Source organism: Chiloscyllium plagiosum, unplaced genomic scaffold (assembly GCF_037043375.1).
Source record: "Chiloscyllium plagiosum isolate Xiang-an unplaced genomic scaffold, Cpla_swu_hap1 HiC_scaffold_21, whole genome shotgun sequence".
Taxonomy (NCBI): Eukaryota; Metazoa; Chordata; class Chondrichthyes; order Orectolobiformes; family Hemiscylliidae; genus Chiloscyllium; species Chiloscyllium plagiosum.
The window spans coordinates 15,673,480-15,689,970 of record NW_028270159.1 but is presented as its reverse complement, the minus strand read 5'-3'; the positions used below and the strand labels follow the sequence as shown (position 1 = coordinate 15,689,970).

Here is a 16,491-nt window from a genome sequence, read left to right as displayed (position 1 = left end):
GATACATTTTCTAAGAACAAAGCTAATGTTTCTGATAAATTACTTAGCGCATTTATTTTAAATATACTCTTGTGGGTTTGAAATAAACAAGGTGAGTCAAATAAGTAAAAGAAAACTGTTTAACTTGGTTTTGTGATGTTTGCCAGCTGTAATTTATGCTGAAATATGGTGGTGAATTTCTTACACCAGGTCCAGCAAAACAGCAAGGATATAATAAATAAGGAGATAATTTGCTCTGTTGTCGCCTGTGTGTTTTTTTTGAAAGATAAACTGAAGGCATTTTCTTTAGAAGGGTTCACATTACTTTTGAAATTCCTCCTACTCTTTCCATATCAGCTGCATGCAGGCATGGCCTGCTCTACCTCCCACATTGTTTCCTTTGTATCTTGCCCCTGAGAGAAGCTCAGTGGGAGATCTTCTAATAATTTAGTACATTGTCCTTTGCAGTGCATGATAATTTTCTTATACAACGATACATTCTCTGACCTGCTGAGAGGAATTCTTGGGAGATTTACTAGTTTTGTAAATAATGCTGAATTCAGTGTGGAACATTAGATTGAATATGTGCTGCAGTGTTTCACCATGTGCTTGTGGCTGCAATTCCCCATGCATTCAGCACTGAAATTTCAGTGGTTGTATGGTAGAAGGACTGAGGAGAAAAGCGTTGTATACTTTGCTTGCTTTCACACTGTTTTGAGCAAGTGATACTGATGGAGGCATGACTACATGTTTAAGGTCATGCTCTCAGGGGTGATGCATAGGGGAGGCTTTCTGAGGAATGAAGAAATGCTGAGAAATCTGATCTTTCCTTCACTACTTGAATCTTCTTTAGCTTTCACTAGCAGCTAATTAGCAATGTAATTTTGCACCAAATCTCTAAAATGTTTAGTCTAGCATGGCTGCAGCTCATTTTTTCCTCTCTGCATATAGAATTTCCTAATCCTTTCAGAGCTCCTGCTGTTGAGAATTCACCATACAGAATATTTCAAAACATTTAACTGCCTCTCTCTGCAGCATGTCAGGGTTATACTGTAAAACAAACCTAAAGTTTAGGCTCTTGTGATAAGAGCCTGTCAATCATTGTGAGTTTTTCCAGTTCATTCTCTTTCTCATGTGCTGTAGAACTCAAGTATTTCCCTCATTTTCTTTGTGAGAGATAGAAATTTTGGAGAAGTGAATGCCAACCACTCAATGCTGTGTTAGAATCTGGCAGCAGAACCTGCACCTGGGTGGGGCGATTGGCAAGTTCTATCTGGCCACAGTGTGGTGCAGAGCACTTTTCATATGAATTATGCTCGTGTCTGGAGAGAAAATGTTAATATTATAGTAGTTCTAGCCCAGACAATTGGAGTCAAATGCCAGAGATAGACTTAAAAATGTATGCTAAATTTCTGTTGAAGAAATAGGTGCTGTAAGGCACAACTGTGCTGATCAATCAACATTGCTGCTGAAACTCCTTTAGGATTTTTTGAATTTCATTGCTGGCTTTTCTGGTAGCTATATTTTGATCATTGTTTGTGTAAAAGCAAAAACAAAGGTCAATGAGTAAGGCCGACTTGTAAACAATTTCAAGTATTTGTTTCTTGCACTGGAAGTTGAATGACTGCCAGTTCCTAGGGTAGATCTGCAATTACTGCATCTTCTTTCTGGCATTAACGGTCAGTATTATATTACAGATAGAATGTCTCTGTGGAGACAGCACAGCCTGTTAGAATTCCAGTCACTCTGTCTTGCAGCTGCTATGTTCTGCCTGAAAGGTGATCATTAGGTCTGAAGCTATTTGGCATGTGCCAAAGGCAGAGATATTTTGCACACGAATCTTCTGCTTAATGCAGCACTCAGCTACATTATATCAACCGTTGTAGCCTGAGATTCTCAAAGAACTGATACTTTTTCATGCAGTTCTGCGCCTTTTCTTACCCAGGACATGATGCATATATACATTCACTTTCTTTATTGTATGTAGCCCTTACTACTTGAGCATTTAATTGAAGCGGATTTTATGTGATCACTTTCCTGATAAACGTTGAAAGATAACAATATCCCCCTTAATAATTTAAAAGCACTTTGAATTTTTTTTTTGTGGTTTCTCTGCTCTGCCACCATAGCATATTGTTGAATCTTTCAGTACCTCACCCACATGGTCATTGTTTGTGCCAGTCTAACTGATCACAGCGAAGTAAATGTGTATATCTACGTTTTCCAGTGGAGTTCAATGCATATCAATAAAGACCAGGCCCCAAATGAAGTCTATTTTTGTGCTTTTTCTTTCAACTCTACCATTCCACAAAAATTTCCAATTGGAAAGGAAGCTTGTCTGAAACAAGATGTCTCTATTTTGACCAACCTCTTCTCAGCTAAGTTGGTCATGGCTTCATGCTGCAAAAAATTAATATAGCTGCCAAAACAATGCCTTATATCTGATGTCACATTCTCACAGGCCTGAGCACCAACAACGTAAAGTAGTCTGAATCTGTAGATAGCACCACTGCGAATCAACTACTTGCTAAGTAAGTAATATGAATATCTTAAACATTCACCTGATCCTATAAGATTGCATCACATATGCAACAATTAGATATTATTGTAGTTTTTCTGTTAAAACTAAGAAATATATGTGAAAGCTCCTTTTACTTCATAAAATCTGTTGGACATGAAGATTGTCAGTGTCTTGATACCTAAATATTTCTGAAATCTCTGATTTATTCTTTCAAAGGGAACTTGTATACCTGTTGGCTTTTAATGTGGTGCTAATTTGTGAAATTCCTGTGTTAGCATCACTTGACAGCAAGTATTAGTGTAAATTTGTAAACAGATGGCTGTGAAGAGGTTAGTGGTGCAGAAACTGGATAAAAGTATTCCAAGCAAGTTGTTCATTGTACCACAAACCATATTTGGTATTGTAAGATTAGGAGTTAATAATGAGACTTTGGGTCTGTACTCTAGAGTATATAAGGATGAAGGAAAATCTGATTGAAACTTACAGAATACCAAGAGATCTGGATAGAATGGACATAGACAAGATGTTTCCACAAGTAGGAGAGATTAGGATCTGAGGGTACAGCCTCAGAGTGAAGGTACAACCCTCTAGAACTGAACTAAGAAGGAACTTCTTCAGCCAGAGAGCGGTTAATCTGTGGAACTCATTGCCACAAAAGGCTGTGAAGGTCAAGTCACTGATTAGTAAGGGTCAAGGATTACAGATGGACAGGGCAGGAGAATAAGGTTGAGAAACACATCAGCCATAATCAAGTGGACCAAATGGCTTAATTCTGCTCCTATATTTTATGGTCTAATAAGATAAGTCAGATGGAATATTTTCATTCAAAGAATAAACTTCTTATTTTCATTATTAATTAGTCATGAATACACACAATGGCTGTTTAAAAGAGAGCAGGGTTTGACAGTGGGTGGCACGGAGGCAGGTAAGGTGAATTAACCTTTTGGAAATGGAATGGATGCTATGGCCTTTTATCTATATGTTTGTTCCTTCTATAGAGTGAGGAGAGGCCATCAAAGTGCATCAAGTAAAGAAGAAGCCATATTCCATTAACTATGATTCATCAGAATGAAAGCAAAACAAGAATTTGGACAAAGAAAGTACAAGAATAGGCATTTCAAATTTTGAGCACTCTGTAAATCACCTTATGGGTAATTTGAGTTCTTGGTAGCTGTAGCAGTAATTGAGTTTCAGGTTGAAGATTGCTGAACAATGTAATTGGAGTATTTATTGTCTATATAATTGACTTAAATTCTTTGTATATCCAGCAGGCAGGAAGCTGCAGCAGCAGTTTGTTTCTTCCATTAGTAATCCATATTGCTGGGCAGAATTTTATGATCAGAATAGTTACACAATACTCTGCGTATCTCTGGGAATTCACAAATGCTGGACACACCTGTAAAAGTAAAGATCAAAGTTTTTTTTTTATTAAACACCAATGTCTCTGCATTTTTAACAGTTCTGTTAATGTTTGGTTGTACTCCAGTTAACTATCCTATGTGAATTACAAATATTTAGATTCACTTCTGGACTTTTCATGCTAAGCTCAAAAATGTCGTGATACCTGGGTTCAAAGAGAAACAGTGCTGTCATTGCAGAATTCATTGTACGCAAAGAGGGAATAGATGTATATTCCTAAGGCTCAGACTTGCAGTTCTCTGTCCAGTAATTTCCAAATTAACCGGCACTGTCTAGAAATTAGTTGATTAAAATCAAAGAGCAGGTTTCTCCAGGTCACGTTTTGGATTTCTCTGCTGCTGATTATGAACTGACATGGGAAAGATTTGTAAACCAAGTTACTCAAATTCAACCTTGATCAAAAGTAATACACAAATCTGATTGACTGTGAGGAAGGTAAGAATATTTAGTATTGCTCCCCGATGATAAAGATGAGTTGAGTTTTTTTGGTTCCTGTCGGAACTAGGCCTGACATTCTCCCAAACTTTCTGCATATAGACCATTGTTGGCAAATGTCTGGAAGTAGATTAATCATCTATTAATGCCTAACCCTCTCCACTAGAGTTCTTTCTTAATATTACTAGCCTTCCCTTTTCCTTTAAAGTGCCTCTTAAAACCTACCTCCACCTCTCTGACCGAGGTTGCCCGAATATTTACCATATGTGGCCCGTATGAAATTATTTTTGGTAAAGCTGAAGTGAAGCACTTCAGTTGAAGTTTTTACTGCTTCATAGAGGCTCTTTAAAAACTCAAGATAGCTGTGGAGGAGAGGCCATCCTTTGATTTAGGCTTTCTGTAGAAAGACACAATCTTAATCCAAATTGTTTTTTGGTACACTTCAAGTCCTAGTCCTCCTCGCTGCTCTGTAATGAGTGTATTGTGTTGCTCGCTGCAGCACTATAATGTGTGCTAAATATCTAAGGTTAGAAACATCTGTCTTATTTTTGAGTTCCTCCCAGCTGTCACAGCATTTTCTTTTCAACAGACTAGTGTTATGAAATTAGAGCAGGACTTATGCATTTATTGGTCAGATCCTGGGGATGTTGCTGAACAAAGAGACCTTGGAGTTCAGGTTCCTAGTTCCTTGAAAGTGGAGTCGCAGGTAGACAGGATACTGAAGGAAGCATTTGGTACGCTTGCCTTTATTGGTCAGTACATTGAGTATTGGAGTTGTGAGGTCATGTTGTGGCTGTACAGGACATTGGTTAGGCCATTTTTGGAATACTGTGTTCAAAAGGGACCTAAGGGACAACTTCATACAGAGGGTGGTGTATGTATGGAATGAACTGCCAGAGGAAATGGTAGAGGCTGGTATAATTACAGCATTTGCGACATGGGTATATCAATAGAAAGGGTTGAGAGGGATATGGGCCAAATGCTGACAAATGGGACTAGATTAATTAAGGATAGTTGGTCAGCAAGGATGAATTAGACCGAAGGGTCTGTTTCGTGCTGTACATCTGTGACTCTATTACTCTGGTGGGAGAATTGCGCTGGTAATCAAGGCCCATTATACCGAGCCACACCAAAAGTGTAAATGATTTACTTAATCATCAAAAGTAGTCAATTTGTTTCTCTTTATTAGTGTTATCCACAATGAAAGAGATTTTCACCTCGTTGCTTCAATAAATTATAAAGTAACTTCGTATAAATAAATGTAGTTTTATGAGAATGAGAGGGTTTTTAAAGCGAAATATCTGAAGAGTTCATAAATTTAGTTTAGGACCTATTTTTGAAGATTGCTTGAGCATCTCCCCATCACAATGCATCTTCGTACACATATTTACAATAACAGTTGTACAAAGTTTGTAGCAGAAATGTGAAAAACCTTTGTGAATTTGGAGTATTAGTTTTTGGCCTCTCTTTACGCTTTTTCTGTCTATGTGTCTATGTATTGTATTTATTTTAGTGTTCGTGTTTCGTTCATTTATCAAATAGAGTGAGTACACGTCAATGTCTATCTCCTCGGCCAGTAACTCAACTACACTCTTCTACAACCTATGTGTTAGCTTGTACAGACATTTATATAACCTATCTGACTGAATGTCATGTGACTACATCAGACTACAGCATAAAGAGTTATCCTTAATCGATGTGACCATGTACTATAGTGGGTTGCTGATTCTAAGGATACTGTTGTGGTTCTGTTCGCCGAGCTGGGAATTTGTGTTACATACATTTCGTCTTCTGTCTAGGTGACATCCTCGGTGCTTGGGAGCCTCCTGTGAAGCGCTTCTGTGATCTTTCCTCCGGCATTTGTAGTGGTTTGAATCTGCTGCTTCCGGTTGTCAGTTTCAGCTGTCCGCTGCAGTGGTCGGTATATTGGGTCCAGGTCGATATGCTTATTGATTGAATCTGTGGATGAGTGCCATGCCTCTAGGAATTCCCTGGCTGTTCTCTGTTTGGCTTGTCCTATAATAGTAGTGTTGTCCCAGTCGAATTCATGTTGCTTGTCATCTGCGTGTGTGGCTACTAAGCATAGCTGGTCGTGTCATTTCATGGCTCGTTGGTGTCGTTTCATGGCTACACCAACTAGCTACGAAACAACACGACCAGCTATGCTTAGTAGCCACACACGCAGATGACAAGCAACATGAATTCAACTGGGACAACACGACTATTATAGGACAAGCCAAACAGAGAACAGCCAGGGAATTCCTAGAGGCATGGCACTCATCCACAGATTCAATCAATAAGCACATCGACCTGGACCCAATATACCGACCACTGCAGCGGACAGCTGGAACTGTCAACCGGAAGCAGCAGATTCAAACCACTACAAATGCCGGAGGAAAGATCACAGAAGCGCTTCACAGGAGGCTCCCAAGCACCGAGGATGTCACCTTGACGGGGGACGAAATGTCTGCAACACAAATTCCCAGCTCGGCGAACAGAACCACAACAACGAACACCCGAGCTACAAATCTTCTCTCAAACTTTGAACTAAGGATACTGGATATCTTTTTTTATAGCTTCTTTCTGTTAAATCTTCCTGGCTTGAAATTCACATTAGATATTCATACATTTTCAGTTTCAGCAAGAGTATAACAATTCATTCAAACTTGCTGGATTTGCAAACTTGGAATTCCAGTAATTGATGCATTATCAAATGGGGTTGTTGATTGCATATCCTGGATGTATTCATAATATTTGTAAGCATAAGAACAGTGAGTTGGGGTGGTAAATGCTCTAGAGAAAGCCATGGCATTGAGGGCATTTAGCCTTTTTTAATTGAATTCAAATTGTGCCATCTGCCATGGTGAGATTCAAACCTGGGTCCCCAGAACATTACCTGAGTGTCTGGATTAATAGCCACAAGGCCATCCCCTATCATTGGTGGAGAGCGAAACAACGAATGCTGTGGTCTGCGCCAACATAGATGATTCTGAAAAGTTCTTCGTTTTCGTGATAGGCAAATCCAAGAAACCAAGTTGTTTTGTGAATGTCAATCCACAATCAACATAGTATGAGGCTAACAAAATTTCCTAGATGCCTTTGTAACATTTCTGAGGGGTGGATCAGGCAAGTGTACAAAACTTATGAATGGAAGAAAAGGACAGACAGCCACCCTGTACATCACAACTTTGCTATCTGTAAAACATTGAGCTGACATTTTTGCATCTCACACCTTGGCCAAGTTCCAACTAATGGATTGAATGTGATTAGGAACCAAAAAATCAATTATCAATGATTGTTGATCTCTCACATTATTGAGGCCATCATTCAGAAGCAGGAATACAATGCAACAGTCCCTGGAGGCCATGGTTATTGGCTGGTGAACTACATCTGAGGGGTTTGCTTGAGATTGTGGTTTTGGTTATTGCACTTGTTTTGCTTATTCATAAAATATGGTTTCTTCTTTAAATGAATAAGCAGACTTGTCAAAATGATACAGTGCAAGTGTTAAGGGGACATGCTAACTTTAGGCCCCACTTGAATAATGGTAGTATCAGTTTGTTTGGTTTGATACACCAGAAATTTTTTTTCTGACAGCTCAAACCAAGGACAGCCAGCCAAATCAAATTAAAATCAATCTACCTATTCCTATATTTGTAACAAAGTAAAATTAACACATTCACTGACCCTCAAAATTAATCTCAATGATTCCTGACCAGACTTTCTGATTATTCAATACCAGAATTTGTGAATAACTAATAACAGATTTATAGCTTAAATGAAAGATTTAACTATTTATTAATATCACTATAGCTTTATCAGGGGAAAATTAAACTAAAAAGTGATTAATGTCTAGGACCTAAACCCAATTTTCTTCAATTCTCAACTCCTGCTTTCTCACAAAGACAGACAGACGAACTGACACGGTTAAGGGTTAAATCAGTAGAATAAAATAAATGAGATATAACTGGCCAGTTCATTTAAGCAGACTCTATTATCCGTAACACCTCAGACTTATGGGGTTATATCTTGCTTGATTTCTGAAGTCATCGTTGCATACAACTAGCTTCCATGCCGATCCAAGAAATATTCAGTTAATACTTATAACTGAGATTCTGATGTCTGAACGTTCGTAAATTGATAATGAGAGGACAATGAGGGAGCAACCATACATTTATCCTGTAGCTTGCAAGCTATAATCCTTTTGACTTGAACGTAGTTCAAAAATCAGTGTTTGAACTTTGGTTTCTCTTTGTTTGACTGGTTGCCTCACTGTGAGGCCACAGTTAGCATTCAGCATCTGATACCTGTTTGAGTAGAATGCATCTCCAGAAAAGTCTCGAGGGTTCTTTGTAAAAGAATAAACTCGCAATTAACTTCCAAACCACAAATGATAAAAATAAAGAAATATCAGCAAGGGTTCTAACCCCTAGTTTGCTCAGCTTGCTGACATCGTTGCTATCGCGGGTCTGCCCTTGATTTAGTGCAAGATTTAAACTACCAACAGAAAAGTGAAGTCTGAAGAAGAGACCACTAGACCTTTAGAGGCAGCTTTCTTCATTATTCACTCCTGACCATAACATCCATGCTACTATATGTGATATGAAGTGTTGTGAACAGTAGTTCAATTAACCAAAAATAGAAATTACTTTGAGATCTGAATTTAATTTCCTCATCTGAATTTAATTACCCTCATTGGGGTAATATCCTCGAAATCAAGTGGCACTATTCCTAGAGTCATTACGAAAGTTAAAGATTTTACACAAGTTTGCAAAATTCTTGAATTTACCTGTCTTTTGAGATCCAAGTTGACTAGTTGCACTGACTGCGTTTCTGCACTTAACAAGAATTACTGTTTACTACAAATAAATAGGTTTTAGGTACAAGTAAACTGCAGTCGACATATAATTCCAGTAACCCCCTTATAAATCTACACCATATGTGCATCTCGACAGATACCAATTTCTTTTGTGTCTGTGTGTGTGTGTGTCGGGAGGGGTCGGGGAGCTGGGAAGGCAGTTGAATAGTCCTTGTCCATGTGGTTCGCACTGAGATAGCTTTCTGATTTATTGGTGCAGAGCCCACAGCTTACAGCAAATGGTGAGGGAAAATAAACTGGTTTTCTTCAGGCTTTAAAGTAGTGAAATATACAACACCTCCCTTTCCAGAGGTCCAAAGGCACCTGCCTATTTCATTCACACCCACAAAATGTTTAGCTGTCTGTGATCCAGTCACATTGTTGTTATTGATAATGATAAATTCACAGACCAAGCAACTATTGGTTGCTAGCTGATCCTTTTCCCATTTCAGTCTCCATCGAAACTATAGAAAAATAAAAAGAAATGGTTTTTACATATGATTCATGCCTAATCAGAACTGATACTTTGTAGTTTATTTTGCAGAAAATTGCAAATCAGTTTGAAAAGGAAGAGCTTAATCATCTATTTGCACTTTACAGCAATTGAGCGAGTTGGTGGCACGTTGTATTTAGAATAAATTGCATGCAGCACTTGAAGTTGTTGGTTTAGATGCTGATGCATTGCAGTAAAGAAGTGTATTCCAAGTGTGTGACTTATTCAACACTTTAAGTCTGCTTTATTCAAATTAGAACTGGATTCTTTCTTTTGAGTAAAATATTCTGAGAGGAATTGGATACCAGCCCAGACTTGCCAGATAAATTAAACAGGATAGTTTGCTTCATCTCTGTCTCTGTTGGACTGTATCAAACCTACCCTAGCAAAACATCAGGAAGTATATTGAAAATTTAAGAAATTCCTGCTGGTTTTGTGAACTACTCCAATATAATTGACAGTGTTTTGGAAACTGATCAGTTCTCATTTTCTGCAATTTGTTGTATTGTGTGTGGATTTAGATCCATAATATTATGCACTTTATAGAATGCTTTGGAAAAATAATTATTTGTTAATGTAAATGCAATGTTGTATTCAAACCTTATAGTTCTGAATTTGGGTATTAAATGAGTGTTTCATGTATTTATCATGGTGTTAATATTTAGCCCCTGATTAAATCATATTTATGATTTTCAGTTTGCAGCATATATTAGCAATGTGTGGCATCTCTATTTCTGTCACATATATATCATTGGTCTGTTGTGGGAGAAAGTGAATATGATATTTCCTTGAAAAAGATGAATTTGCAGTGCTATGAGGAGAAAAGTAAAAGAGTAGGACTAATTTTCTTTCAGAGAACTCATACAGATATGATAGGCCACCGTTTGTGCTGTTTGATTCTACACTGTTCCTTCAAATCACAGTCTTCTACCTATTGTTGCTTTTACTTCCTGTCCATGCTCATCTGCTGAAGCTGGCAACACATGCTGTGTGCAACTCCACGGGCAACAAAAAACTTCCATACACATGTGTAAGTCTAAATAATAAGCATTAATTGGGAAGAGGAGATTGGATTCTTTCTCAGTACAAATATTTAACAAGGGCCTTCTTGTGGCAGCTCATGAATGAACAGAATTAAGCAGCCATTAATATTTAATGCTGGAACATTCTGTGTAAATGTCTCTTTTCTTTAGTTCACAGTTGCCCAGGGAATAGCTCAGAGCAACTCTTCATTCTCAAACGATGTAAAGAGGCTAAGCACCTGCTGACTTATAACCTATTAACCATCCTGTCAAACAGCCGCAACCACGGCTTACCATCTGCAGAACAGAAAACCTGAGATACATTGGCTGACAGGCCATTTGTTTCCTTTTCTGAATTCCTCATAGTTGACTGGAGAAACAAGATGTAGTTTACATGGGCTCTAATCAACAGAAGCACACACAGAATTACATAAGCATGCTTCTGATGCTCTTATAACTTTAGTGTTTACATTAGTTAAGATGTTCCTGTACTTAGATTTAGAGCTTGCATTATTCTGTGTGTTTAATAGTTGCTCTTAGTTCTTTTGTGAATAATACATCTGAATTTTCCACTCTTGTTGATCTAGGCACTATAGATTCTCTTGCTCTTGCATTATCACAACAAATCGAAGTAAACATTCCACTGCACCCTATCCTATTTTATTATTTCCCACAGGTGTTTCTCTCCTTGGAGCAAGAGATTGAGGGGAGATTTGATTAAGATAATCAACATTTTGAAAGGTTTAGATAAGGTAGGCAAAGAAAATCTGTTCCCATTTGTGCGATAACGAGGGGACACAGATTTGAGATTTTGGGAAAGAGATGCAAGGGAAATTGTGAGGAAGAACTTTTTTTTTTAGATGCAATGTGTCATCATGGTCTGGACCAGGCTTCCTTTGAGGATGAAGGAAGAGGAGAGATCTGTGATTTCATAAGGAAATTAGATGGACACTTGAGAAATCAACTTGCAGAGTTACAGGCATAGATTAGGGGAATGGAACAGAATGGATTGAAAGACCAAAGTAATAGACTCCTTCTGTACTAACTCTGAAATTGTAGAATTCCTTGCCATCCGTCGTCCTTCCTTCTGCAATTCATGGGTGTTCAGAATGAAAGATTTATCATACCTTTTCCCATATTTCAGCTAGCTTTAATGATATCTTTTGCTACAAAGCTTGATTTCTTAAAAAACATAATAAAGGCAGAATGGTGGTTTGTAAAACAAACCTCGTAAATAGGTAGATGTCATATTAGAAAAAGTTTTACTTTGATTCTCTGTTAATTCCTGTTAAAATCCTATTACTTCTTACTTCTCTGTTTTCTTATAGCTGCAGTTAACTTGGCGAAACTGAAGCTATTCAGACATTATTATGTTATGGTAAGTTTCAGCTTATTCTCCTGATGTGATCAAAGGGAAACAATTTTGCCAGGGTAAGCAATCAAGTAAAAGGCACTGTTCCATGGCCTCAGTGTTTACTGGGTTAGGAATGATGGTTCGGAAACCTAGAAACTGAGTATTTTTCCAGGTTGCCTGCCCGGTTGAAATTGTGGCTGCTCATCAGAAAAAGAAGAATCAAGAAGTCACAGCTGATGGATATTATTAAACTGGAAGGGGTACAAAAAAGATTTAGAAGGGCTTTACTGAGATTGGAAGGTTTGAATTATAAACAGAGGCTGGCTAGACTGGCACTTTTTTCCCCTGGAGATAGGAGGCTGAGGGGTGACTTTAGAGGTTTATAAAATCTTGCAGGGCATGCATAAGGTGAATAGCCAAGGTCTTTTCCCAAGAGTAGAGGAGTCCAAAACTGAAGGGCATAGGTTTAAGGCGAGAGGGGAAAGATGTAAAAGGGACCTGAGGGTCAGCTCTTTCATGCAGAGAGTGATGCGTGGATGGAACAAGCTGCCATAGAAAGTGTTGCAATCACAACATCTAAAAGACATTTGTACCAGTACGTGGATAGAAATGTTTAGAGGGCTATGGACCAAGCGCAAGCCAGTGGGATTAGTTCAGTTTAGGAAATCTGGTCAAAATGGACAAGTTGGGCTGAAGAGCCTGTTTCCATTACTTGATGATGAACAACTAAGTGTGGTTGAGGATGGGATGATTGGGAAGCTGACTCATCATGTTCTGGGTTCTTGAAGGGAGAGTCTTGGATGGGGAAAGCTGGAATTGAGGAAGATCTTGGAGGTTTCACGCATTTACAGGGTAGATTGCTGTGCCTGACAGAATCACTCCTGCTTTTCTTGGTTGTAAAAGCACTTAACCTTTTGCATGCAGCATTTGCAAGGCATCATGTGGCCTAAAACCTGAATGACAACAGTAAGAAATGTACAAAGTTAAAAATCACACAACACCAGGTTATAGTCCAACAGATTTAATTGGAAGCACACTAGCTTTCGGAGCGTCGCTCCTTCATCAGGTGATAGTGGAGGGCTCAATCCTAACACACAGAATTTATAGCAAAAAGTTACAGTGTGATATAAGTGAAATTATACATTGAAAAATTGATTGTCTGTTTCATTTGTTTGAATACCATGATAGTTTCACTTCTTTCATGTGAATATCACAAAACCTCTTTTTAAAAAGTTGCATTCTCAGGTTAGTTGTTAACAACGGTGTTAGCTAGACAATATGTTGAAGATGTTAGCCCCTTGTGTTCTCTGTCTATGTCATGATGTTTAGATTGATTCTAATCTAAAAAGTGAGATAATGGAGTTTTTTTTTATTGCATGCAGTTTTTGAGCCAAGTACAATGTAACTCTGCAAGTACAAATTCACCCCACAAAATATGTGTGTGTGTGTGTGTAGTGAGTGCAGAGTGTCTTAAGTCTGTGTGTGTGTGTGTGTGTGTGTGTGTGTGTGTGTGTGTGTGTGTGTGTGTGTGTGTGTGTATATAGTGCAATGGTGGTCACCTGTAATGTGACATGCATCCACGGTCCCAGTGGGTACCGAACTTAGCTATCAGCCTCTGCTTGGCCACTTTTCGCTGCTGCCTGTCCCGAAGTCCGCCTTGAAGGATGGTCACCCGAAAGTCCGAGGTCGAATGTCAGGGGATCCCCAGCTTCTGTCGCGACATTAAGGATTTCTTACAGAAACTCAGTACCCACAGACAGTCGAACCGGGAACATTCCTCGTCACAACATTCCGCATTCTACACCAGCATCTCCCACAATGATGGCATCGCGGCAACAGCTTCAGTACTCAACACCAACAACTGCCAATCTCCAAACACCATCCTACTACTCATCCGCTTTATCCTTGATCACAATGTCTTCACCTTTGACAACCAGTTCTTCATTCAGACACATGGAACAGCCATGGAGACCAAATTTGCACCCCCAATATGCCAACATTTTTATGCACAGGTTCGAATAAGACTTCTTCTCTATGCAGGATCTCCAACGAACGTTATACACCACGTACATTGACGACATTTTCTTCCTCTGGACCCATGGTGAGGAGTCACTGATAAAACTACACAATGACATCAACAAGTTTCATCCCACCCTCAAACTCACAATGGACTACTCTCGTCTATCTGTCTCATTCTTGGACACATGCATCTCCATCAAGGATGGACACCTCAGCACCACACTCTACCACAAACCCACAGACAACCTCACAATGCTGCACTTTTCCAGCTTCCACCTAAAACATATTAAAACAGCCATCCCCTATGGACAAGCCCTACGCGTACACCGGATCTGCTCAGACGAGGAGGAATGTGACAGACACCTGGAAGTAGTCAGGGATGCCCTCACAAGAACGGGGTACGTTGCCGAACTCATCGACCGCTAGTTCTGACATGCCACAGCAAGGAACCGTAATGACCTCCTCAGGAGACAGACACGTGCTGCAACCGACAGGGTACCCTTCGTTGTTCAGTATTTCCCAGGAGCTGAAAAACTACGCCGTGTTCTTCGTGACCTGCAACATATTATCAATGAGGATGAGCACCTCACCAAGAACTTCCCCACACCTCCACTACTTGCCTTTAAACAACCGCCAAATCTCAAACAGATCATTGTTTGTAGCAAGCTGCCCGGCTCTCAGGACAACTCCATACAACCCTGTCACGGCAGGCACTGCAAGACATGTCAGAGTGTGGGCATAGATGCCACCATTACGTGTGGGGACACCTCCCACCTTGTGCATGGCAGGTACTCATGTGACTCAGCCAACATTGTCTATTTTATACGTTGCTGGCAAGGATGCCCTGAGACATGGTACATTAGGGAAACCGAGCAAAGGCTACGACAATAGATGAGTGGGTACCGCACAACAATCAACAGACAGTGTTCCCTCCCAGTTGGGGGACACTTCAGTGGTCCAGGACATTCGACCTTGGACATTCGGGTGACCATCCTCCAAGGCGGACTTCGGGACAGGCAGAGGCTGATAGTTAAGTTTGGTACCCATAGGGAGGGCCTCAACCGGGACGTTGAGTTCATGTCACACTACAGGTGACTACCATTGCACTATATATACACGCACGCACGCACGCTCTCTCTCTCTCTCTCACTCTCTCTCACTCTCTCTCTCACTCTCTCTCACTCTCTCTCTCTCTCTCTCTCTCTCTCTCTCGCGCTCTCTCGCGCTCGCTCTCGCTCTCGCTCTCGCTCTCGCTCTCGCTCTCGCTCTCGCTTTCGCTCTCGTGCTCTCTCTCTCTCACACACACAGGCACTCCTATACACACGGACACACATATTCATAGATGTGCACACAGACCCCCCCACACACCCTTACACACACACTCACGCATGCACCCCCTCACAGACCTAAGACACTCTACACTCATTACACGTACACTTTCTCACACTCTCAACCCCCAACCCAGACAGACAGACAGAGACCCACATGCACACACATATTTTGTGGGGTGAATTTGTACTTGCAGAGTTACATTGTACTTTTCTCAAAAACTGCATGCATTCATGTAAAACTCCGTTATCTCACTTTTTAGATTAGAATCAATCTAAACATCATGGCATAGACAGAGAACACAGGGGCTAACACCTTCAACATATTGGCGCTACCTCGTGCTCCCACAAGGAGGTTGAACAGTTCATCACTTTACTAACACCTTCCACCCCGACCTCAAATTTACCTGGACCGTCTCTGACTCCTCCCTCCCTTTCCTAGGCATCTCCATTTCTATTTCGGGCAACCGACTCAACACAGACATTTACTACAAACCGACCGACTCCCACAGCTACCTAGATTTCACCACCTCCCCCCACCCTGCCTCCTGTAAAAACGTCATCCCACATTCCCAATTTCTTCGCCTCCGCTGCATCTGCTCCCAAGAGGATCAATTCCACTACTGAACAACCCAAATGGCCTCCTTCTTCAATGACCACAATTTCCCCTCCGACATGTCGACGATGCTCTCCACCGCATCTCCTCCACTTCCCGCACCTCTGCCCTTGAACCCCGCCCCTCCAATTGCCACCAGGACAGAACCCCACTGGTCCTCACCTTCCACCCCACCAACCTCCAGATACATCGTATTATCCTCCGTCATTTCCGCCACCTCCAAACAGACCCCACCACCAGGGATATATTTCCCTCCCCACCCCTATCAGCGTTCCGGAGAGACCACTCCCTCTGCGACTCCCTCGTCAGGTCCACACCCCCCATCAACCCAACCTCCACTCCCGGCACTTTCCCCTGCAACCGCAAGAAGTGCAAAACTCGCGCCCACACCTCCCCCCAAGGCCCCAATGGATCTTTCCATATCTGTCGCAAATTCACCTGCACCTC

General features: G+C 40.5%; 1 protein-coding gene across 2 annotated transcripts in view; it reads left to right on the top strand.

Moving 5' to 3' along the window:
• LOC122564924 (protein GPR107-like) overlaps positions 1–16,491 on the top strand; it is a 108,103-nt gene that overhangs the window by 41,962 nt on the left and 49,650 nt on the right. For both annotated transcript variants that reach the window (XM_087998313.1, XM_087998312.1), the window contains exon 15: positions 12,056–12,105. In XM_087998313.1, the coding sequence (XP_087854439.1) occupies positions 12,056–12,105 (50 nt within the window). The remainder of the gene's footprint in view (positions 1–12,055; positions 12,106–16,491) is intronic.